Below are 24,112 nucleotides of genomic sequence, written 5' to 3' on the forward strand. Positions count from 1 at the left end.
ACAAACTGTTCTCCATCCCCTTCTTGCACCTTGGTTGTCCTTAGCAGGTTTTGAGGCGCCGTATCAATTGTTATGTATAGAGTCCTTGGGGGAGGGGGCCCAATGTAAAACTTGCACAGGGGCCCATAGCTCCTATGCTATTCCACTGCCTACAGCATAATCAGAGCAATTTGATTCAGAGAATGCAGAGCCCAAAATCACATTTCCTGAAATTGCTCCAGAAATCACTAGTGACAAAATTGCTCTCAAAAGTACTAGCAGTTTTGAGAGCAATTTGTATTTTCCAGTGGATCCCAGCCCTTACAGTAGCACAGTGCATTCACCTTTGTCTCTTTAGTCAGTGTGGCTGTAAAAATGAAACAACCATACTCGTCTTACCTGGAGGATCACAGTGATCTTCCTATGCATTCATCACTTTTGTTGTATTCTGAAAACAAAAAGTCCTACAGCTACTAGATTGTACAGTATAATAGAGAGACTGTCTTTTTATAACAGTACATGGAGACGAAGCTTACCTCTAATGATCAAATTCTTGTAATTTTCAATTATTTTGCCACTTCTGCAAAAATTGCATGTAAATGTTGAAACTGAATAATCTGAAAATTGTGAAGCAATCATAATATTCTTATGTCTCACATGGATTTGCTTCCTTTTTTGATATTTACTGAATCAGCCAGCCCTACATATTTATATTCTGCTGTTGTGAACTTTTTTTTTTTTTTACAGGTTGTTCAATCTGGATTAAATATGTTGTGAAGCCTGGATATAAATCATCAGAAATATGATATTCTCAAGACGTTTTAACCATTGATGACTCAATAAACATGGGATCAACCACATTCCGAAAAGCAGCTACAGTGGATGAACTTTTATATACATGCATTGATATGTTTGGTATGTTTTATATTTTTTGCTATAAGGATTCTGAAAATATGTAAATAATACATGTAAATAAATGTAGTCTATTGGCTAGGCTGCAATAGCGTCCATTTCTGCACCGAATGGCAGAGGTTAGTGTTAGGCACTTGGAGGAGGTGCTAGTGGCAGTGTTAGGCATTAGGTGTGTGTGGGGGGGGCTTAGTTTTAGGCACTAGGAGGAGAGTGTTCAAGTGAGAATGAGTGCCATTCAAGTGCATAGTAAAAAATTGGTGATGTAAATGACCATTATTTTTAATAGCAACACCACCCTGCGCCCAACTCATGTGGCAGCATCACAATACGTACTCTGAATTGCTACTGCGGGTGCATGCTTGCCACTGAAAAAGTACAAATTCACCTTTTAGCAGGCCTCACAATATTCTCTTTTGACCAGGCAATGGTTTTAATAGCGATACATCTTATGAAACAATCTAGGACGGGTTTTTTTAATCACTTTTGTTTTCTATTTTTTTTTTTAGAAAAATATATCAAATAGTCCCTTTGAGTACTATTGCAGACACAAATAAGACCTGCAAGATATCTGCACCATGAAAACATTGTTAGCTTAGTTAAGCTTTGCGACATTACCTGTTCACTTGTACCAATTGACATAGCTGCGTGTTCATCTGCAAACATTTAGAGATGACATGTTCGTGAACACCATGGATAATTCTTGAGGAAATTGATTCATGTTTGTGATAAAAATAATTGCAGAAGTAAACACTTAAAGGATACCCGAACTGACATGTGACATGATGAGATAGACATGTGTATGTACAGTGCCTAGCACACAGATAACTATGCTGTGTTCCTTTTTTTTCTTTCTCTGCCTGAAAGAGTTAAATATCAGGTATGCAAGTGGCTGACTCAGTCCTGACTCAGACAGGAAGTGACTACAGTGTGACCCTCACTGATAAGAAATTCCAACTATAAAACCCTTTCCTAGCAGAAAATAGCTTCTGAGAGCAAGAGAGAGGTAAAAAAGAGGAATTTCTTATCAGTGAGGGTCACACTGTAGTCACTTCCTGTCTGAGTCAGGACTGATTGTACAATGATTGTACAGTGCTTATTTCTTAGAGTACATACATTTGCACCATTAGTGTAGCTTAACAGGATTGAGCTTTGCAGGAAATTAGTGCTGTATAGACACATTACTTGTATGCTAAAGCAATGTGTATTGTTGCTATGGGGGGAGGGGTGGACCAAATACACAATTTAAATGTTGTGAAATGTGTGGGTTTTATCTACAGTAGCACATTTTATTTTAAAACTATAATGGCTACAAACTGAGAAAAAAATGAAAAGCACCACCCAAAGAAAGCTTAATGTTTGGTGAAAAAAACCCAATGTATAGATCATTTAGATGTGATAAGTAGTGATAACGTTATTGCCGAATAAACGGAAGCAGCGCTGATATGTAAAAATTGCTCTGGTTTTTTTTAAAGGAAAATATGTGGTTAACTATACTGAGGACATAAGACTATGACTATGGTAGGCAGTGGCGTAGGTAGATATTATGGGGCCCCACAGCAAAACTTTTGTGGGGCCCTCAGATGTAGGCACTCTTGAGCAATACTACATGCCCCTACCCTATGCATACAAATAAGAGTAAAATGAGCCATACATTACTTTTCTCCTATGTTGCTGTCACTTACAGTAGGTAGTAGAAATCTGGCAGAACTGACAGGTTTTGGAGCAGCTCATTTCCCCATGGGGGGTTCTCAGCCTTGCTTTTGTTCTATATAAAGACACTCCCTGAAAAGGATTTATACAAATATGCTAGCCAGCCTCCCTGCTCACTGTACACTTTGTGGCAGCTGGATGGAGCAACTGCCATTTTCTAAGTGCATTTGAAAATAAAAAAAACACTGAGAATCCCCCATGAGGAGATGAGCTAGTCTAAAACCTGTCTGTTTTGTCAAATTTCTATTACTTACTGTAAGTCACAGCAACATAGGAGAAAAGTAATTTATAGCATGTTACTCTGGAAAAAAATGTACTTGTGTTTACATTTACTTTACATTCTTACAATTTTTGTGATAGTGGTCCTTGAAGAGAAAGCAACTGATCCCTTTCCAAAGCAGCGACCAAGCATTGCAATGGTTTTTTCAGGCGGCACCTAACTTCTTGGCACCCATTCGGGCATGGTGGGTGGCCCTGGGATAGTGGGACTTAATTACTGAAGTTAGATAAGTGTTAAAATGAAACAGATTAGCTAAAGAAAGAAGCTACAGACACAAGTCATCACCTTCTGAGTTTTAGGGCCATAGTGAGCTGCTCTTCACCAAGGTTCTTCTGAGTTGATGGCATCCTATTCAGTTAGATTCCACAGCATCCTGTTCCAAATACCCCGACTTAGAAAAAGGTTCCATTCTAGGATATTGTAAGTCATATGTGTTTGTTAGTCGAGTGATGTGTTAATTATACTGGAACTTGTGGATAGATTATTAACTTTCACATAACTCTGGATTTGGACATACAAGTGTAACAGTATTTATTGATTTTCAATATGATTTAAAATCTGAACCATGAAAAAAGTTTTTTTTTACTTACCTGGGGCTTATTCCAGCCCACTGCAGACTTTGAGGTCCCTCCTCCGGGTGCCCTCCAATGTTCTGCTGTCACCCCGAATACAGTATGCAAGCCGGGTGGAACGTGCGCTCTTTTAGCTTGCATGCCTTATTGATTCCGTTTATATAGCTGGGAGCATTCTGCGCATGTACAGTCCATAAAGACTTGTAACTGCGCATGCGCAAAATGCTCCCAGCTCAGTGAACATAATGAAGGAGGAGCACGGCAGCCGGGACAGCACATATTCTGTATTGTGCAATCCATCTAGGGCCCACACTTTAATTAGGGTGACAGCGGCACTATGGAGGGGACCCGTTGGACACTGATGGACTACAGGGAGCTGGAGGAAGCCCCAGCCCCCAGGTAAGTGAAAATCTATCTTTTTTTCATAGCTCAGGTGTGCTTTAACCAGTTCATCCCCAAGGGTTTTTACTCTAACGGACCAGAGCAATTTTCACTTGTCAGTGCTCCTCCCTTTTATTCTCTAATAACTTTATTACTACTTATCACAAGAAAATGATCTATACCTCGTTATTTTCGTCACCAATTAGGCTTTCTGTGGGTAGTACATTTTGCTAAGAATTTTTTTAGTCTAAATGCGTTTTAATGAGAAAAAAAAAAAAAAGAAAAAAAAATCATTATTTCTCAGTCTTTAGCCATTATAGTTTTAAAATAGTTTTAAAACATTCTCCTGTGGAAAAAAAACAAACACATTTTACTATTTATTAAACCATTTAAATTATGTCCCTATCACAATGTAAGACGACAATATATTATTTTGAAATATAGGTGTTATTTTTCTGTTTTTGTTCTGGCCATAATTACCAGCCCCAATGTAATAAGTTAAAATTAATTTTCCCCCATAAAATATAGATTAAAAAAAGCTGAGTCCCTAAGGCAACTATTTATTTTAAGCTGATTTTTTTTTTTTGGGGGGGGGGAGGTTTGGAAGTGTAATTTTATTAATGATGTGTATGTACTTGTATATGTATGTATTTTGTATGTATAATATACTTTTTGGCCACAAGATGATGCTAGTGAACACTTCGTTATAGGAAGTGATCACTTTTTTTTTTCTTAGACTTTATTGAAATGTAACCATTTCCTGTTTTTGTGAATGGACGTAGCCGCTGTTCGCGGTCACGACCATTCACTCCAGGCACTGCGATTGGGTAGAGGACCGTTCGGTCCTCTTCCCCAATCACTCAGCATGGGATCCCGACCGCTGCCTATTAAAACGTCATGTTGCTGTTAATAGGGTAAAGCATGACGTTTTAATACGTTAGTGTGTCATTAAATGGTTAAGGTACTAATGAATTTGACCTAGGAAGAGCTGCCAGTTCTCTAGAGAGTAGGTGGATTGTGCATTTTAATCACACTTGGGCGATTTTTATTTTTATGTTAGACTGATTCTACAAGTGCAGTTATCCTACAAAGGTGGGTTTTTGTATTTTCTGTATTTTTGATATTATTATTTTTAAACCCCAATTCTAACCCCAATTTTTTTAATAATGTGTAAAAAGGTTTGAACTGATTTTGTTTTCATTGCTGTGCCCCCCCCCCCCCCCATATGGAAGAAATTCCCTTACTTCCTGTTCTGAAAGACAATAGGCAAATATAATTGAATAAAACAACATATTTTGTAGAATAGGGAAATTTGAACTTCTGCTAAGTTTTTTTTTTTTTTGAGGTGTGTTAATTCTGTCCTAAGATCAACAGCGTTCACATTAATGTCTTCCCAGGGACATAATATCTACCCAGGGACAGGATGTAAGAGATAATCTCACCAAATTGACAGTAAACATACAACCTGACAAAAGTTGTATTTTTTACAACTGCTATCCAAAAGTTGATAAAAAAGGATTTGTTGACTTTAAACTTTAAGAATAAAAAATGTTAGTATTATTCTAAAAATATCAAAAATTACTATTGAGGTAGTCTGCCAAATTTTTACTCAAAACAGACTTTAAATGAATGTGATTTTCTCTGCATTGTGCAATAGCAGACATGCTTACCACAAGATGTTTCCACCATTGCTTCTTCCGCATAGCTGATTTCTACTGCTTGATTTTGATTGCATTGAAGCTGCCATCTTGGTATCAATGCTATTCACATAGCAGGGATAATTCACATCATTTGTACCGGCTGTTCTGTGCTAGTCACCTCAGCCTCCATTCACAGAAGCAGGGCAATATTGTTTTTTATACGGCCAGGCTAACATCAAGTAGCCCACTACAGCCGCATTTCCCCAAAAAGCACTGATGCTGTCATAAAAAAATGTCAACAAAAATAAAATGCAATGATTTGAAAATCACGTACAATCTGTATTTAATTTAAAACAGTGCAAAGACAGCATAGCAAATGTTGAAACTAAGAATAGTACTGATTTTATTTTAAATACATCTGCTCATTTTGAAATTGTCAGCAACATGTTTTCTGGAGACTTCGGATATTTATCTGAGTTATATACTCTATTGTAGATAGAAGACTCTGGATCCCATAGCATAGAGCCTTCCCAGTCCTCTCTCCAGGGGCGTAGCAATAGGGGGTGCAGAGGTTGCAACCACATCGGTGCCAATGAAAAACTTACATCGGGGCCCACAGCTCCTTAGCTACGCCACTGCCTCTCTCTATGCCCTCTGTACACTACTGTCCCCTGCCCGCCACAAACAGTACATTTCCGCATGATCCGTGTCTACTGCATGGATAATGCAGCAATGCAAGTCTACAGCTACGTGGTAATTGTGCACAAGTGATTGCAGTAGCGGTTGCATGCGCAGAGTGATGGTAGACCAGTGACATACTTCCTGTCCAGCAGGGAGTACTACCAAGAGTGAGGGGCAGAGCTAGGCATATTCTACCCTGTTGGCACACTCTGTCATAGGGTGTTGTGAAAAAGGACAAGGTGAATGCGATTGTCCTGCCCCAGGATTTTCTGCCAGAGGAGAATCGCACCACACCAATTCTGAAAGTAGCCAAACAAGGAAGTTTGACAAGGTGTGAAAACATTACCTGGGAGTAAACTCAGGAGAAAAAAGGTGATTGCATATGGACCTGTGATTCTAAAATGAAATAAATAAAATGTTTTTTCTTCATTCATTCAATGAAAATGGTCTTTACTTTCATGGATGACCCTTGTTCCTGGGATGTAACTAACTGAACAATGATTAAGGCCGGTTTCACACTGAATATTGGTAGTAGCGGTCCTGTACGGCCTTTGGGAATTACCAAGTTAGTATGTGATAATCCCCGTCTGGTAGCAGGCCAGCAGGAAGTGATGCTTACTTCCTGTGGCCGAATCAATGACGTGTTCAGAAGCATATTTAAAAAACATGTGTCGCCATAGACTTACATGATTTCTGGTCCACTGCACGCTGGTATGCGCTTACGTTAGATAGAGTTCTTACGGTACAGCGCACCACACCGCACCGCAGGCAATGTGAACTACCCCATAGACTTTCATTGCCCTAGCGTTAGGCTGCGACAAAATGCCACACCGCACCACGCCAGTGTGAAGGGGCCCTCGGGGATCTGTTCAACAGTATTAATACAAATGCTATGAAGAATCTATGCACATTCACACTTGTTCTTGTGTTATTTTTTCACAGATACGAAGGGTAATCTGAGAAACAACAGTTTGTTGCCAAGAATAATCTTGCTAATGCATCGTTGGTATTTATCTTCTACTGAACTTGCTGGAAAACTCCTCTCAATATATCCTTTTGTTGTGATTAAACATGAAGACGCAGCAGGGGAAACCACAATTTATTGTAGTATTAGTACTGGAGAGGGACAGGCTCACTACTTTGTCATCTGATCTCTTACTGTCCTCACTGTAGTTTTATAAAGTTGTATCATGGGAAGCTGGAAAGGTTGTTTCTGGGACACTCTAAAAAAAGATATACAAACTTAAATCCTAGATTATACCATACCAAAAAATGTCTCATGGCCTACGTAACTGAACACCACATATTAAATTAGCTCTCCTGAATTTGATGGATCTGAGCAATCCCACACACCAGTATTCATGATCTACTTTTGTCATGCACCTTCTGTAAAATGGACCTCTGAATTACCATTTCATCCATACCCTTCCTTAAAGGGAACCTGAACTGAGTAAAATAATTTAAAATAAACACATGATGTACCTGCAAATGAATATTTCATACTTACCTCGCCGTCAGTTCCTCTCAGAGGCTCACCATTTTCTTCTTACAGTGATCCCTTCCAGTTCTGACAAGATTTTGTCAGAACTGAAATATACCAGCTGCTGTCAGTTATATATCAACAACTGAATGTGCAAGGTAATGTCCATGTTTCCCTATGGCTTAAGTGGATGATATTACAGTTTAATGTGCGGACCAGGAAGCTGTTATGGGGTAATGGCCATTTTTAAAATGGAGGACGGAGAATTCCATTGATCACAGTAGACAAATGGGACACAGGAGAGGAGAAAGAGATTGAGGAGTAGACTACACAAGAGGTAAATATGACCTGTGTATGGTTATTTTTACTTTTTATTTTCAGTTCAGGTTCTCTTTAAGCACATTGCTTAAGCCTGCACTTTGGGTACTTGGAGCATGCTTCATGACCCTGTGCTCTACAACAGCCAATGATAGCCATAAATATTGCAGTCTATCAATTTCTCATTCTGTGATAACAGCGTGACATAAATTACATTAGTCTCATGACATAACACTGATGTTTGTCACATGGCTACTGTGACTTGCATTACATCCAAGCACTCAGCAATAGTCCAGGAGTAGGAGAGGAGGCAGTTTGTCCACAACTGCCTGCACTGTACATAGGAGTGCTCACTGTTCATGTGAATGCACATTGCCATATCCACTTAGGAAGAGGAGAGGGAAGAAATCATCCCTGATATGTACCTAGCATTGAACTCCAACACTGAACCTTTTGCTATGTGGCCTTATAATATGTAGCTACACCTCTCATCATCACATCATTATGATGAGATGCATGTGGTGTTGTCTGAGAAATACCATTTGTTGGATATCAAGATGGTGGCAGTGAGGAAGGTGGGAGGTAGTCACAAAGCACAGGTTTCTGCACTGCAAATCTGCCAGTGTATTTTATAGAACTGGCTCGCTCACACTGTACTGGATGAAAAACTGATCCTGTAAAAACTGTTCTGTTTTCCATTTAAATTGATCCGTTTGTTACGTTGGCCATAAATAATTATCTGTTTTTTTCTGTTCTGTTTTTGTACATTTATGATCATTTGGAGTAATCACTCCTATCTCAACAGCAGGTGTCAGCCATTCTAGGAGGCTATTGCAGTAGAACACATGCAGAGCTACATAGCAGTATATCTACTGTGTCTATCTATCTATCTATCTATCTATCTATCTATCTATCTATATATATATAATGCATGAAGATGCTGTAGAATGGATTTTTTTAGGGACAATACAGGCACAATTTAAGCTGTTTTCTTCTTTAATATTTGCACATATCGAGATGCAGTTGGTGAAAACTGTGATATTTTACGATTGAAGACTTGTTACTTTATGCGGTAAGATAACTTGAAAAGAACATGAAATTGGTTTTAAAAGATCTTATGATCACTGACTCGGTAATTTTATCAGATACAGTTTTCATGCCATTGCAGAATGTAAAATATTATCTAGTTTATTACTGTACATTCAAATTCTGTTCAAAAATTCTGTTTAAAGATTGTTACAGAAAGCTTGAAGCTGGCTGCAGAGCAGAGGCATATCTACCGGGGTGGTATGCGGTGTGCAGGTATGGCATGTGTCATGAGCGCCACTTACTGGAGTTGCTGCTCCATAGCATCCCTGGTGTTCTCCATACAGATTCTAGTTTTTATCTGGGGAAAATTCTGCAGCCTAACTGTTATTTGGGAGATATGTATAGGCTGACCTATTGCTATACTCCATTCTTATAGGCCATGCTTCACCTCAACTTGGACACAACCAATTCAAATTAGACTAAATATTTGAAGGGTGCATCCTCTTCCCAGGGGGTGGATTTCATTGTTTGCCATAGGCACTGTTTTCCTTAGATATGCCTCTGCTGCAGTGTAACAAAAATATAGCAGTGATGTATGCAATAAACAATGCTTGAATACATTCTGAAATACAAGTAGTGTACGTACCTTTTGTATATCTGTTTTACACCATCCCTGCTCAGCAGTATGTATGCCAATGGGTATAGAAATAACACTATGAGCCAGACACTTTGTCAGAGGGGACAGGAGCACAGGTGTGGAAAGCAGAATGAAGACCTCATCAATGTGCAACTGTATAAAGCCCCAGCTTTGCAGCCACATTTCTCTACGAAGGCTCAAGAACATCTAAAGCAGTGGATAGCATTACGTAGTTGCATATTGACAAAGGCAATGCTTGCAAAACATCCCTGCGGAAAGCACCATTCCTGAGGAAGTGGGGTTGACCCACAAAGTGCTAATAGAACCCTTTAAATGATCTTGTGACTGATGAATCTGTGAGGAAAGTGTTATACTTACTTCTTAATTTTCATGCATTAAATTAATTATTTGGGAGTCTCCAAAAATTCATACCTTGTACATCTCAGGCATTAATTTCAGTTGTTGTAATCCCTGCATATCTACAATACTCTACATACCTCAACCTGGAACTTGTGTAAGTGCAATCACAAAAAGAACAGAACAAGAAGACAGGTTTCCCCACAGCCCAATTACTTACCGTATTTTTCGGACTATAAGACGCACTTTTTCTCTCCCAAAAGTGGGGGGGAAATATCAGTGCATCTTATAGTCCGAATGCTACATTTTTGGTCCTGCACCTCCCTTCCCTTGTTCTCTATCCCGTGTCTACATGCCCCCCTGTGCCCCAGGGACTGCATGTCTCCCTGTGTTGCAGTGTCTGTGTGTCCCCTTGTGTCCCAGTATCTGAGTATCTGTGTCCCTGAAGTTTTCGTGTCCCCGGGTGTCATGATGTATTAAACACATACTTGCAGCTGCCACTTGTTCCCCGTGTCTCAAATACACAGTGTTTGCGTGTCCCCGGGCGTCCCGATATCTTAAACACATATTTGCAGCTGCCTCTTGCTCAACAGGCTTTCCCCGGTTTACCTTCATTGAAGCTTTGATCATCGCGGTGTCCCCCAGTATCGCCACACTTTGTATCGATCAGGAAGTCCCGGGCGTCTGTGCAGACAAATGCACCAATCAGGCGGCGCTAGCCTTAACCGCCAATCACGCTGCGCACTGCTCAAGTGATGTCTCGAGGGCGGGGCCACCTCTCCGTCATTGGGGCCAATCACAGCGCTTCCCGACTGATTGGTCGGGGAGAGCTGTGATTGGCCCCAATGACGGAGAGGTGGCCCCGCCCTCGAGACATCACTTGAGCAGTGCACAGCGTGATTGGCGGTTAAGGCTAGCGCCGCCGCCTGATTGGTGCATTTGTCTGCACGGACGGCCGGGACTTCCTGATCGATACAAACTTCGGCTGTACCGGAGGACACCGCGAAGATCAAAGCTTCAAGGGAGGTAAACTAGGCAGCCTGATGAGCAAGTGGCAGCTGCAAGTATGTGTAATCGGAACAACCGGGGACATGCAAACACAGTGTATTTGGGACACGTGGACAGCCTGATGATGAACAAGTGGCAGCTGCAAGTATGTGTTTGATACATCGGGACATGCAAACATTGTGTATTTGGGACAGGGGGACAGCCTGATGATGAGTGGCAGCTGCATATATGTGTTTAAGACACCAGGACAACAGACACCAGGGGCATGGAATACATGCAGACACTGGGACATAGGCGACACAAAGACACTGGGACAGGCAGACATAGGAGACATGCAGACACTGGTACAAGGGGACATGTAGACAGGGGGACACATGGATAGCAAAATCTGGGACAATGGGGATATAAGACTCTGGACATGGAGGAAAAAGGGGGCAGAGGAAGGAGGACAGAGCACAGGGCATCAGACACCAGGACAGGGGACACAGGTGGACAGAGGACATGGAGAGAAAGGGGTAAAGAGGACACACAGACACCAGTGGGCACAGGGGGCAGAGGAAACAAGGGGGACAGAGAAACATAGGAGAACACAGGGGGGCACAAGAAGTATAAGAAAGACATAATTGGGGAAAAGGTCCATGCTTGCACCATGGACGCACCAGGTTTAGCATATTATTTTTTTCCCCTGGAATTTGTCCTCTATACCTAGGTGCGTCTTATAGTCCGGAGCGTCTTATAGTCCAAAAATTACGGTAGTTACGATTAGGCAACAACACAGTAGTAGTAATATCCCTACTAAATTTATTCACAAAGGGTTTTACACTAGAACACATAAAAGCCTCCTGTTACCCCTGATTTTTGTCTCCCCCATCTGAGTATTTTGTGATAAAAATCATTCGATTGTAATGCAACATAACCTTTTACATTTTTTATTGCTTTTGCTTCACAAACACATTCAGCTTTTAAGTTTTTGTTGACTATCATGTTGAATTAGAATTTAGTTGTTCACTTAGGACATAGTAAAGTCTGTCTTTTCTAAAGTTCTAAAGTCAAAACATCTTGATGGCTCTTCTTTCTGTTCAAGATACTGGATTGTAGAATTTCCTGCTGAGTTTAATTTGGATCTTGGATTGATAAGGTTGACAGAGGAATTCAGGGAACTGGCAAGCCAACTGGGATATGAAGAACACAGTAATCTAATAGACATCTCCAGCATGTGAGTTCACTGGTTATACAGCATGCATAAAAAATGGGTTAAACGGGTCATCCTAAATGTGGTGTTCTGTAGGAAGTCTTGGTTTTCCTGAAGCAATGGCCTTCTGAAACATTTTGCATTTAATGTTATAGTAAGCCCTAAGCCTGAACATTTTGTTCAAGCATTATCTCAAAGATTGTGTGCCTCGTACATATGCTAGGCTAAAGCAACTGGACCATTTCTGCTGAGTAGTTAGGGTGTGCGCAGGTTCCATAATGTGCCCCAAAGAGATCCAGTGCCAGATTATCTCAGCCAAGTGTATTGCTCTCCTGGGGCCTTATTCAATCTACTTTTTCTCTTGAGATTTTCCTGGGAGATAATTTTTCATCTTCCCTTTAAAATAAATTTTCAGCACTTTTGCAATTGAATAAAGTACCAAAAAGAAGGTGATAAAATTATTTTGAGCATTTTCTTGCTTTCTGAGTTGCTGGTGCTGTAAAAGACATTTCATTGACAAGGTTTGAACAACCTGGGGTCGTATGCAATTCACTTTTTCACCTGAGTTTTCTCCTGGGAGATAGTTTTCAAAATCTCTGTAAAATAACTTTTCAGCATTTTACAATTAAAAAAAGTACTAAACGTTGGTGAAAAATTACTGTCAAAATTATTTTGAATATTATCTTGCTTGCTGGGAGCTTAAAAGGCGTTTTATGACAAGTTGGGAAAATATCACCTAGGAGAAAACTCAGGAGAAAAAGTTAATTACATATGGCCCCTGGTGTCAATGATTCATCACTGTTTTAAAACAATTTAACATAGGTTTGTAAACATAAGGGCCCATATGCAATTCACTTTTTCAACTGTGTTTTCTCCTAGGAGATAATTTTTCAACTTCTATTTAAAATATTTTTTCAGCACTTTGCAATTGAAAAAGTACCAAAAAGTAGGTGAAAAGGTACTATCAAAATTATTTTGAGTATTTTTTTGCCTGCTGATGGTTTAACCTCCTTGCCGGTTATCCCGAGCTCAGCTCGGGGTAACCTGCGCAGGAGGATATCTCAGGCCCCGCTGGGCCGATTTGCATAATTTTTTTTTTGTTACAAGCAGCTAGCACTTTGCTAGCTGCTTGTAACTTCCGATCGCCACCGCTCGCCGCCGATCCGCCACAATCCGCCGCGCCGAGTCGCTCCCCCCCGCCCCAGAGCCCTGGCGTCGGTGACGTCATCCCGCCCCGTCGCCATGGCGACCGGGGAAGCCCTGCAGGAAATCCCGTTCTCAACGGGATTCCCTGCATACTCTGATCGCCGAAGGCGATCGGAGTGGGTGGGGGGATGCCGCCGCTTAGCGGCTATCATGTAGCGAGCCCTTGGCTCGCTACATGATTTAAAAAAAAAAATTAAAAAAATGTGCGGCGCTGCCTCCTTGCCGGATTTTTTAGACCGGCAAGGAGGTTAAAAGACATTTTATTGACAAATTTGAAAATATCACGTAGGAGAAAACTCAGGAGAAAAAGTGAATTGCATATGGGCCAAGGTATCAGAAAAAGTCCTATACTTTTAGACTGTAGATTATTTATTAAGCATTAGTAAAGCATTAGTAAAAAATAAGCTGGTAATGAAAAACTGTGGTGCTTGAAATACTCTGAAGTGCCAGATAATTAACATCACCAGTAACCAATACCAATTGAGCCCCATGGATAACCTAAAATAAAAATATTGTATCTTTAACTACTTGCGGACCAGGCCCATTGAATCAACGTCCAGCAGGTGGTGGTACCGTTCTGACCGGACGTTGATTCAACGTCCAGCGCAAACAAACTGTCCCGACGCGATCATGCGCACCCGAGAGGGGAGATTAAGCTTTCATATGACAGCTGGCATCTCCCCCTAGTGATCAGCAGCCATCGCGTATGGCTGCTGATCACGTGATCACTACGATCGCCGTCGGATCGTAGTGATCCACTTTGACAGCGGCGGCGGCGGGGAAAGAAGAGGATCCACTCACCTCCCTGCCGTTCCAACGACGATTGGTGACCCCCTCTGCTCTGGCGGCATCTCTGCTCCATCTGACGTCAGTGCTGGATCCCGGCTTGATGACGTCATCAAGTCGCGACCCGACCTGAGCGTCATTTGGAGCGGAGATGCCGGCTGGAGAAGAAGGGGGCTACTGCAGCTCATCGCTGGAGCCTGGAAGGTGAGTGATGGCTGCTGCGCACAGGCAGGACACCTGGCCACACAGGGGGGAGACAGCCAAGCCAGCCACAGACAGGATCCGGCCGCCCGACCCCCTCAAACGCGCGCATCCCCCTCCACCGCAAAATGCCCTGGTCCTTAAGGGGGGTTAGGCGGCCAGTCCCAAAGTGGTTAAATTACGCGCAGCCATAGACCACAATGTAATTTGCGGATATGGTGGTGCCAAAAAAGTAAATTGGCCGACAGTTTTGGCTTTTACATAGCCAAACTCCATGCAATTACATGCTGTGGGGGTAAAGAATCCATGATTGGTGTTCAGCATGGATTCTGCCTTGTTAAAGAGGACCCCCAAATGCCACCATGAATTCCCCTCCTGAGCCTACACCTACAGGCATGGAGGAAGTTACCCCCACCCTCTTCATTGGCACCGGAGGTGGGGATAAGTCTCTGGTCCATGGATTGAACAAGAGCTCTGGGGGAGAGAGGTAGGCTTTTCTAACCCACTCTTCTAGAGACCTCCCATATCCTGGACCATGTCGGCTGCAGAACCCCACGCAGTTCAGGCTCTGCATTTTTGACATACCAGCCTGCATGGGTGACAAGGGGTTACAGAGGCTTTGGAGGGGTACAGCGATCCATGGCCAAAGCATTGCCACTTCCACCGGGTTTCCAGGTGGTCAGTTGGCACTGGTAGGAAATGCACTGATCTTTTTTATTGATATAGGAAAATTTCCACTACCTATCGGAGTATACACATGGGTGCCATGGGGTCCGCACATACGCGTGAGACTGAGAATACGTGCACTCATAAGCACGTGCATGTGCATTATGCCGCTAATGGGCTGGCATGTACTAGTTAAAATCAATTTTCTCAAAAACTACAAGGTCTTTTTTTTCCTTGTTCCCACTGTTCTTGTGCAAAATGAATCAAATTGGTCGATTGTATTGGATGGAAGATATCGATTGATTGGTGGTGGGTTGGGAGCAGTGGCAGATCGATGGCCAATAGCGCTGCATTGCAGACCAGACAGTGCAATGCTGCGTTTTGATGATTTTTTAAAATAATTTCATGCTAAATCTGTATGCAGTGTGTGGAAGGATTCTATCCGATGGATCCCTCTCTGATCAGATTATGATATCAGAGGGATCTATCTTTTGGCCACGTAGAGTAGTATATGGTTAGCCTTAGTTAGAGCAGACAATTACATCCTGTAAAGTACATTAAACCTGAAAGCAGACAACCCCTTTAAGAATACTAAAAACCACATTTAAACAAGTCTGTACATGGCAGCTTTGGCAAAAAAAAAAAATATCTATAAATTTAGTTGGACCACTGTTTTGTTTTGTATTTTTTTCCTTTAATGCAGGACTGAACAGAGTAAGGTGTTGCAATGAGCGACACACTTGTAAATGGAAGCATCGCAAACACTGAGAGAGCTGTTAATTGTTTATTGATTGCTGCCTTTTTGTGGTGACAGTGTATATCGTCTCTTTTGTTTTCAGCCCATCTTATGATTGGATGCGAAAAGTCACGCAGAGGAAAAAAACATCAAAGAAGGGAAAGGTTTGCCTTCTGTTTGACCATCTGGAGCCTGTGGAGCTGGCAGAGCACCTCACATTTCTAGAATACAAAGCCTTCCGAAGAATATCTGTAAGCATACATTTTCTGATAAGCTCATCATTGCAACATGTGAAGGGTTGTAAACACATTTTTTAAACTAATGCTTTGTAATTGAAAGTTGCAGTTTGTTAAAAACCGGAAGCTGATCCAAACCGTGCAGCCATTCTGATCAATTCATTTAGGTTTATTAAGAAGTGGACCAAAAAGAACAGCAATCTTAGTCACAGGGAGAGGATTCATTGGCACCCCATCTGCCTTGGAGCTCAGGCCATGTGCTGCCTCTCCTATAATAATCACAACGCTTTGTGTGCTCTCTACTGTGGGCAGCATCCTGCTGTCTTGAGTTATGGTTACATAAATTGAATATGATATGTCAAAAAGCCGAAACCTATTGCAGGCTATTTTTAAATTCTGGTTACACAAGATGATTTTCATATCTCTGTCTTTGTAGATGTGCTTTTTACTTTATTAGCTTACGTTAGCTAACATTAAAGCAAAACCTATCAGGATTTGCAAGATTTATCAACTAATACAGCTAAAGCCTTTGTTCAGCCTCCCTATTTGGTAACACATATAATTGTAAATTTGCATTAATTGGCAATGCACAGTGTTATATATTACATGGCTGTACTTTTTGAAATAATTGTATAAAAAAAAGTTCCTGGCTGATTGTATCTTGAAGCTATTTGCTTGCCAATCGAGAGGGAGTTGTCACCTCTGCTGCACAGAGCTGATCCCTTGGCCTAACCCACCTCCTACCTCTGCTTTTTCAGAGATGAACTCTTTGTGGCCAGCACTGCAGCTATTGTTCAGCAATTCCTCCCTGTTGTTTATAAAAGCCAAGCTTGCCTCCTATTACTTTGCCATGCCTGATTATTTTTGGCTGCTATATTCTTTTAACTCTTTTATAAAGACACTGGGTTGTTTGTGAGAGTGGTTAACACACTTGTGAGGGCCGGATTTACCATAAGGCACTGTAGGCATGTGCCTACAGATGCCTCAATGCTGGAAAGGCAGCTTACTCCCCTCCCAGAGCGTTTCCCTCCCTTCTTCCCTATGCAGAGCCCTGAGTAACTGAGAGGTTACTCACCCGAGTGTCAGCATTCCACTGATGAGATCTCCCTTCAGTCGGGGGCAATTTAATACCAAAGGTACCTCTGGCCCCCTAATGCTAACAGCCACATGTAGCTACTTATGATGGGCAAGGGAAGTAAGGGAGAAGTGACAGCTGGGACAGCCAAAATACTTGCGGTGCAGTTTAGCGGGGGTTTGTAAGTTCATGGAGGGTGAAGTCTAGGGTGTCACAACGTCTGTGCCTAAAAGCTCCTGGGATGTAAATCCAGGCCTGACACTGGTTCTTACACACTGAGACAAAGACTAGGAGAATAGTCAGAGTTGGCCACAAAGAGCTGATCTCTCCTTAGCAAAGGGAGGAGGTGCCCCCTCCCAGTATGCATCATCCTGACTCCTTCATGTGGGTATTGATGGGATAGAGAAAATCAAGTAAAACTTCACTGTCACCGTGACCTAGATGCTAAAACTGGGACTTTTTTAGCTGGCTTCCTCTGTTTTGGAAAGGTTGCATTGTTCATAGACAAAGGAAATCTTGAAATCTTGCAGTGTATGTACGTAGCATGCTGTGGTGGCTAGTGGGTGTGGCATATATTGGGTAGGTTTCAGAAGTAGATAGTTGGCCATGATTAAAGAGATCACCACCTTCTTAGAGAAAATACTTTGAGTTTTTTTCTCTAAGAAGGTGGAGTGGCTTGTTACGATAAACAAAGATACAGTATAGTACCCTACAAAGAAATTGTCTGAAGTATTTTTCTGTTTTCCAGTACAGTACAGCAAGTGTTAAAAAAAAATATTTTCAAATCAGATTGTCAAACAGCTTGTCATATTCAGTCCTTTCCTGAAAAGCAAACATAAGCCAAAAGTGCATTATCTGAGTGAGAAAAGGCTTGTGGTAAGATTTTATTGCTGGGAAGTTTGAAGGGTCATTGCTTCTCTTTGTTTTTCAGCTCTGCAAGGCTTATTTGTCATGGCTGCTGTTTTGAATCTACAGTATGTCCTGGTGCACACCAAAAACCGCTAGCAGATCCGCAAAATGCTAGCAGATTTTGAAACGCTTTTTCTTATTTTTCTGCAGCGTTTCAGCTAGCGTTTTGCGGTTTTGTGTAGCGGTTTTGGTATAGTAGATTTCATGTATTGTTACAGTAAAGCTGTTGCTGAACAGCTACTGTAACAAAAAACGCCTGGCAAACCGCTCTGAAGTGCCGTTTTTCAGAGCGGTTTGCGTTTTTCCTATACTTAACATTGAGGCAGAAACGCATCCGCAATCCAAAATCTGCAACAGCCCGGGAGTATGCGTTTCCGCAAAACGCCTCCCGCTCTGGTGTGCACCAGCCCATTGAAATACATTACCCTAGCAGATCCGCACCCGCAAGCGGATCGCAAACTGCAGTCGAACCGCTCTGGTGTGCACTAGGCCTAAATGCTATTTAACTTTATTAAAACACATACAACTGATCATCTAATAAGTTTATTTTCACTTCAGGTTTTCTTTATTACATTGGCACATTAGTAATTACTTTGGGGATTTTTCCTATTTTTTTCTCTGGATTTCTGCATATGACTCACTATTAAGGCCGGTTTCAGACTGCGGAATGGCAGTAGCAGTGCGGTCCGAGGCTGCACCCCATCGACAAAAATAGGCCGTCGAGGATTACCGTGTTAGTACACAGTAATTCCCATCTGGCAGCCAGCCAAGCAGGAAGTGACACTCACTTCCTGTGGCCGAAGTGTTAACGTGCACGGAAGCGTATTGCAAAAAAAAAAAAAAAATGCTTCAGCGCATGTAGGACGCGTAAAACTTGTGGGAGGCATTTTTAAAAATATGCGCTGTCATAAACTTACATGACATGTGGTCCGCTGCAGGTCGCTGCAGAACGGCACAGTAATTTAGGTTTGCCCTCGTGTTGAGGATGCGGAGAAAACGTCACTTCCGTTGCATCGCGCCATGTCGTTATGAAAGACCCCATAGACTTTCACTGCCCAGTGGTAGGCTGTGGTGAAAATTGACATTTCTCCATAATTCCTGATCTCTTTTCTGATACCCCTGATTCCTGCTACCCTACGGGCCCATTTCCACTATCGCAAATTCACATGCATTTCCCGCATGCAAATTCGCATAGGCAATACAAGTGGATGGGGCTGTTTCCACTTCTTTGCGGTTTTGTGTGCAGGAAAAATCTGCATGGCAGAGCCATCAGAATTTGTTCGCCGCACACCGCTAGGCAATTTGCATACATAATGTATTTAATAGGAAATTCGCATGTGGTTTCAGTATGCGAATTTTCATGCGAATTCGCATACGATTTTGCATAAAACCAATGTAAAAGCACACAGGCACTGACATGGTTAAATTCGCATACATACAAATATATGCGAAATGGTATGCGAATTTGCGGTAAATTTTGCATACAAACGCTAATGAATTTGCATGCGAATTCATTAACGCGGTTTCCGCGACGATTCCGCACTGCACAAGTGAAAACGAAATTAATTCTTTCTATTTGAATTAATCAAATTTTTTAACACAGAAAATTAGAAAATAGTCTAGCTGCCATTTTTGGTTTGTGCGTAATTGTTTTCACTGGGGCTTGCGCTAGCCTCTTGTAGGTGTCATCCCAGGCATCTGCCTGGGTTTGCCTTTGCCTAAAAATGGCACTGCTCACCCCTTCGCATTGCTCCCATCGGCATTTAGGTAAGCACCCAATAGAAGCTACATATTTTATTTTTATTGATGACTTACTGCTGAAAGAAAAATATTGTCAGCATATATTTTAATATATATATATATATATATATATATATATATATATATATATATATATATATATATATATATATATACAGACCAATGAAAGGCATGCGTTTGTTTTATATACTGAAAACGTGGTGCCTAAGAGTACCTGTGTTATACTCAAATGCCTTTTAATTCTGCTGAGTTTGCCCTCTATTCTAGGTGGTCATTGAATAAAGATTTTTTTGCTGATTCGGCTCTTTCAGTGCTTTTAGTCTTAAAGTGGGATAAAACTCTGACATACCATTCAATAAAAACATATTTTCCTACTTTTTATTACCAATACAGTTACCATATTTGCTTTTATGCCCAATATTGTCTGTTTACAAATTGCAAGCTCCCAAAGTACAGTGTATCTGCTCTGAAAGCTGCCATAACATTTTCTTGCATAGCTGCTGAATTTCTACAATAAATTCTATCTAGTGATCACTTCTCAGCTACACACATACTATAAGGAGAGAGAGCTCAGATTCAGCACTTTGCTAATGTTTACAAATTGTAGCCGACAAAAAAAATGTAAACAAAAAATAATGTTATCATGGGTCAGGAAGCTTTCCACTGAAGAAGAAAAAGCTGTGTCAACTGTTTGAATGCTGTTCTGCTACCAGTGTTTTTTTTTTTCTGATAGAACCTTTTTTGCTGTAAAGAATCTTTTTGGAACAAACAGAAAATGCTGAGTTCCATACCACTTTAAGAAGCACAAAGTTTACATTTAATAGTGCTATGAAAACTGGGAGATGAATCAAGGATGATCACTAAACAGATGAACCAGAGTTAAACAAACAGCAGCATGTATTTATGATTTATCACATACAGCGGGTGCATTGTGCAGTCATGTCTAATTATTTTCAGATTCATCCAGCTGTTTATTTTACACCATGGGGAACTTACCTTTACATCTGTTTCCTGATCACTTGCGACCAATTATCGATGATTAAAGTAGATAATTGTGGTACTGAAGTGAAAACAGTAGTGGCAAAATAAACACTTTATATACTTTAAAGCAAATATAAATGTAATTTTTTATTAGAATGGCCATATATCCGTAAGACAATCATCTTGTGACAGGAGTGACTGTGTGATGATTCTCGGTAGTTTAACCTCCAAGATTCTGCAATGAGAGAAACCAGGAGCCCAATGGTGCAGTATTGTTTGGATAGATGTGGTTCGAGTAAAGTAATTAGTTATGCTCACAGGTTACACTCCTGCAACCGCTGCCAGAGCTTGCGGGAAATTAAACTATTGTGGTTCGGTAACCCAGTTCTGCTGGTGCAGGTGCTGGTCGGTCGCTCTCCTTGGATTATTGAAACACAGTTTGCAATACTACACCACAAAGGGTTAGGCTAATACTAAGAGAAAATAAGCTATGTAACTTGCGTAGGTACTTAAAAAAAATTGTCATGTACTTCCTCTGCATGGTAATTTTACCACAGTTAAGTGAATATGGCTCATTGTACCAAAAAGATGATAATCCCACCCTCAAGTGCTCTCCGGTCGCAAGATGAGAGAAAAAACTGTAGAAGGTGCCCTAAACTACTTATGGTCTATAATACGAATATAAAATAGGAGTAGATATTCCGATAAAATTTCAGTAATCTTTACCGATATTTTACTATAACCTAACCCTACATTCACACAGAACCCTTCCTCTACCGATGCCTAACCCTTAAACCTCCCTCTACCGATGCCTAACCATTAACCTCCATCCCCCCGGTGGTGCCTAACTCTTAACCCCCTTGGTGCAAAGCCGCTATTAGTGACATTACAGAGAAATGTGGGCCCCGGAGGCTACCACTATGTGATTTTCACATTGAGACTACCTTTTGCCGTTATATGAATTTCCATATCATTTTCGTGTTGAGACTTCTACTATATGATTTAAATTTTGAGACTTCCTATTGCTAGTATATGAATTTCCCTACAGTTTTCGCATTGAGAGTGCTGATATATGATTTTCGTATAGAGACCTTTCTATTGTCATTATATGAATTTCCTAATTATTTTTGTATTTACATTTTTTATATGTTTTTTTGTATTGACACTTCCTATTGACATTAAAAAATATTGTGCGTCCTTATTATACTGTCTGAACCAAAAAAGCTGCTAATACCATTGTGCTCTATGCTGCACCCTTTTTAACTGCTTGCCGTATGTATGAACCCTTTTACCTACTTTAAGAGTTGGGAGAACACAAGGGGCTCGATTCACTAAAGCGTGCTAACACTTAGCACGACAATGATAAGCCGCTTTGCACCTGATATCATATGCTTAGTATCATTATCACGTGCTAAGTATCATTATCACGTGCTAAGTATCATTATCACGTGAAGTCACTGCAGATCACGCGAATGGAATGTAGATCATGAATTATTACGGTATACAGTACATAAACCGGCGCGCTTTACACTTTGTACACATAGTATTACATTAACTCACATGTTAATGTAAGCACCATTGCTGATTTCATTACCAAACTCTATCTTCTGATTGTGCGAAGCGCTGTCGTTTGCAATGGCATTCCGCACTTAGCGCGTGAAGCGTAACGCCGTCGTTTTATGTAATGTATACATTAATAATACATGATCTACATTCTGTTCGCATGATCTGCAGTGACTTCACGTGATAATGATACGTTGCATGTGCAAAGCATTCACACGTGAGTTATCACACTTTAGTGAATCGAGCCCAAGATATAGTAGGTAAAGGAGGTAGCAGTATTTGGAATTCTTGCTCGATATTAGTGATTAGTTAATGTAGAGATATGCAACAGATCACTTAATCATAGTAATAGTGGGGAAAATATGTCTTTGAATTCCACTGCATGGTGGCAACCTGCGAGCAGTCTTACAGCCATGCCTAGGAGGTAGTCACGAGTGAGGAAGGATTTAGTAGATGGTTGGAGGAGCATTTGAGGCAGTTTGAGGCTTGAGATGAGATCAAATATCAATGAAAAACTAGGCATAAGGTGATCAGGACACAAACGAGGGTAGTTTGAATTTTAATCTTGGGTAGACTGGAAGCCAGTGAAGGGATTGGCATTGAGGGGCAGCAGATGAGCAAAGAGTAAATGCTAGCTGCATCATTTAAGTTTGGTTATAGAAGTGAGAGTCGAAGAGTTGAAGACCAGAGAGGAGGATGTTGCAAACAGTAGTTTGTTTGAGAAAAATGAGAGTATACAAGAACTCCTAAATTCGAGGGGCATATATTCTGTGAAAATTGCACATACAGAAGTGCTAGAACTTTTTTGGATGTGCGAATAAAGAAAATGTTTGAATTATTATTTCATATTTGTATAACACTGACACCTTCCACAGCGCTATATACAGTATATAGCCTTGTCTGTAACTGTCTCACAGAGGAGCTTACAATCTAATCCCTACAACAGTCATATGTCCATTGCAGTCTCGGGCCAATTTAGGGAGGAACTTGTTAGGGAGGAAGATTAAATTAAGTGTTGCTGCAAAGTTTGAAGTCTCCTTCATTTCAAGTCAATTCTGCTTAAAATTGACAATATTAGTTCTTGATAGATATTAATGTGCTTCACAGAGAGAAAACAGTTCACAGCAGTGATATATTGGTAAATCATGTTCTTGTGGTAAGTTTATGTGGCTATAAGATGTGAAACCTGCATAATGGTACTGGATTCAGGAAATACATTGTTACCGTATGCAAGCACATATAGGCTGACCCGTGCCGAAGCCTAACCCTCCAACCCACACTTTTAGCCTAAAAAATAGGCCACAAGCAATGACCCGCCAATTATCTGACCCTCCATTGTGCTGCTGAGCCCTCCATTCAGAGCGCGTGTTGGAATGTGTGGGTGGATGCAGAGAGGGCATTGGAGTGTGCCAATGTAATGATATCTCCCTCTCTTAGCTCCAGCTCCAGGCCCCCCATGTGTCTTCCCTGCAGCTTCTGATTGTACCTCTAGAGCTCCAAGTTTTCTGTTATGTGACCTCAATGAGTCTGGAGCTCCAGCTGACAGTTCAGAAGTTGCTGGGTAGACACATGATTCCATTTGGAGCAAGTACAGGTAAAAATGAATTCTGCAGCATGCTCCAACATCGACTCTGCATACAGGGGCTCTGCTGTTGGTATATAACCCATAGATAAGCCGCCACCCCCCCCCCCCAAAAAAAAAGTTGTCAGAAAGTTGACATGGTGGTGATAAATGGCAGTTATTTCTATTTTGGGGTGTTATATTAAATTACAGCTAATCAGGAGTCTACAAATATAAGAGGAATGTAAAAGTGCA

At 41.1% G+C, this 24,112-nt stretch overlaps 1 protein-coding gene across 3 annotated transcripts in view; it reads left to right on the forward strand.

The window, feature by feature from the left end:
• RASGRP3 (RAS guanyl releasing protein 3) overlaps positions 1–24,112 on the forward strand; it is a 178,543-nt gene that overhangs the window by 107,578 nt on the left and 46,853 nt on the right. For all 3 annotated transcript variants that reach the window (XM_068232118.1, XM_068232117.1, XM_068232119.1), the window contains exons 2-6: positions 727–894; positions 7,098–7,203; positions 8,963–9,025; positions 12,069–12,200; positions 15,875–16,022. In XM_068232118.1, coding sequence (XP_068088219.1) covers positions 825–894; positions 7,098–7,203; positions 8,963–9,025; positions 12,069–12,200; positions 15,875–16,022 — 519 coding nt within the window. In that variant the 5' untranslated portion in view covers positions 727–824. The remainder of the gene's footprint in view (positions 1–726; positions 895–7,097; positions 7,204–8,962; positions 9,026–12,068; positions 12,201–15,874; positions 16,023–24,112) is intronic.

The sequence above is a fragment of the Hyperolius riggenbachi genome, chromosome 4, assembly GCF_040937935.1.
Source record: "Hyperolius riggenbachi isolate aHypRig1 chromosome 4, aHypRig1.pri, whole genome shotgun sequence".
Lineage (NCBI taxonomy): Eukaryota > Metazoa > Chordata > Amphibia > Anura > Hyperoliidae > Hyperolius > Hyperolius riggenbachi.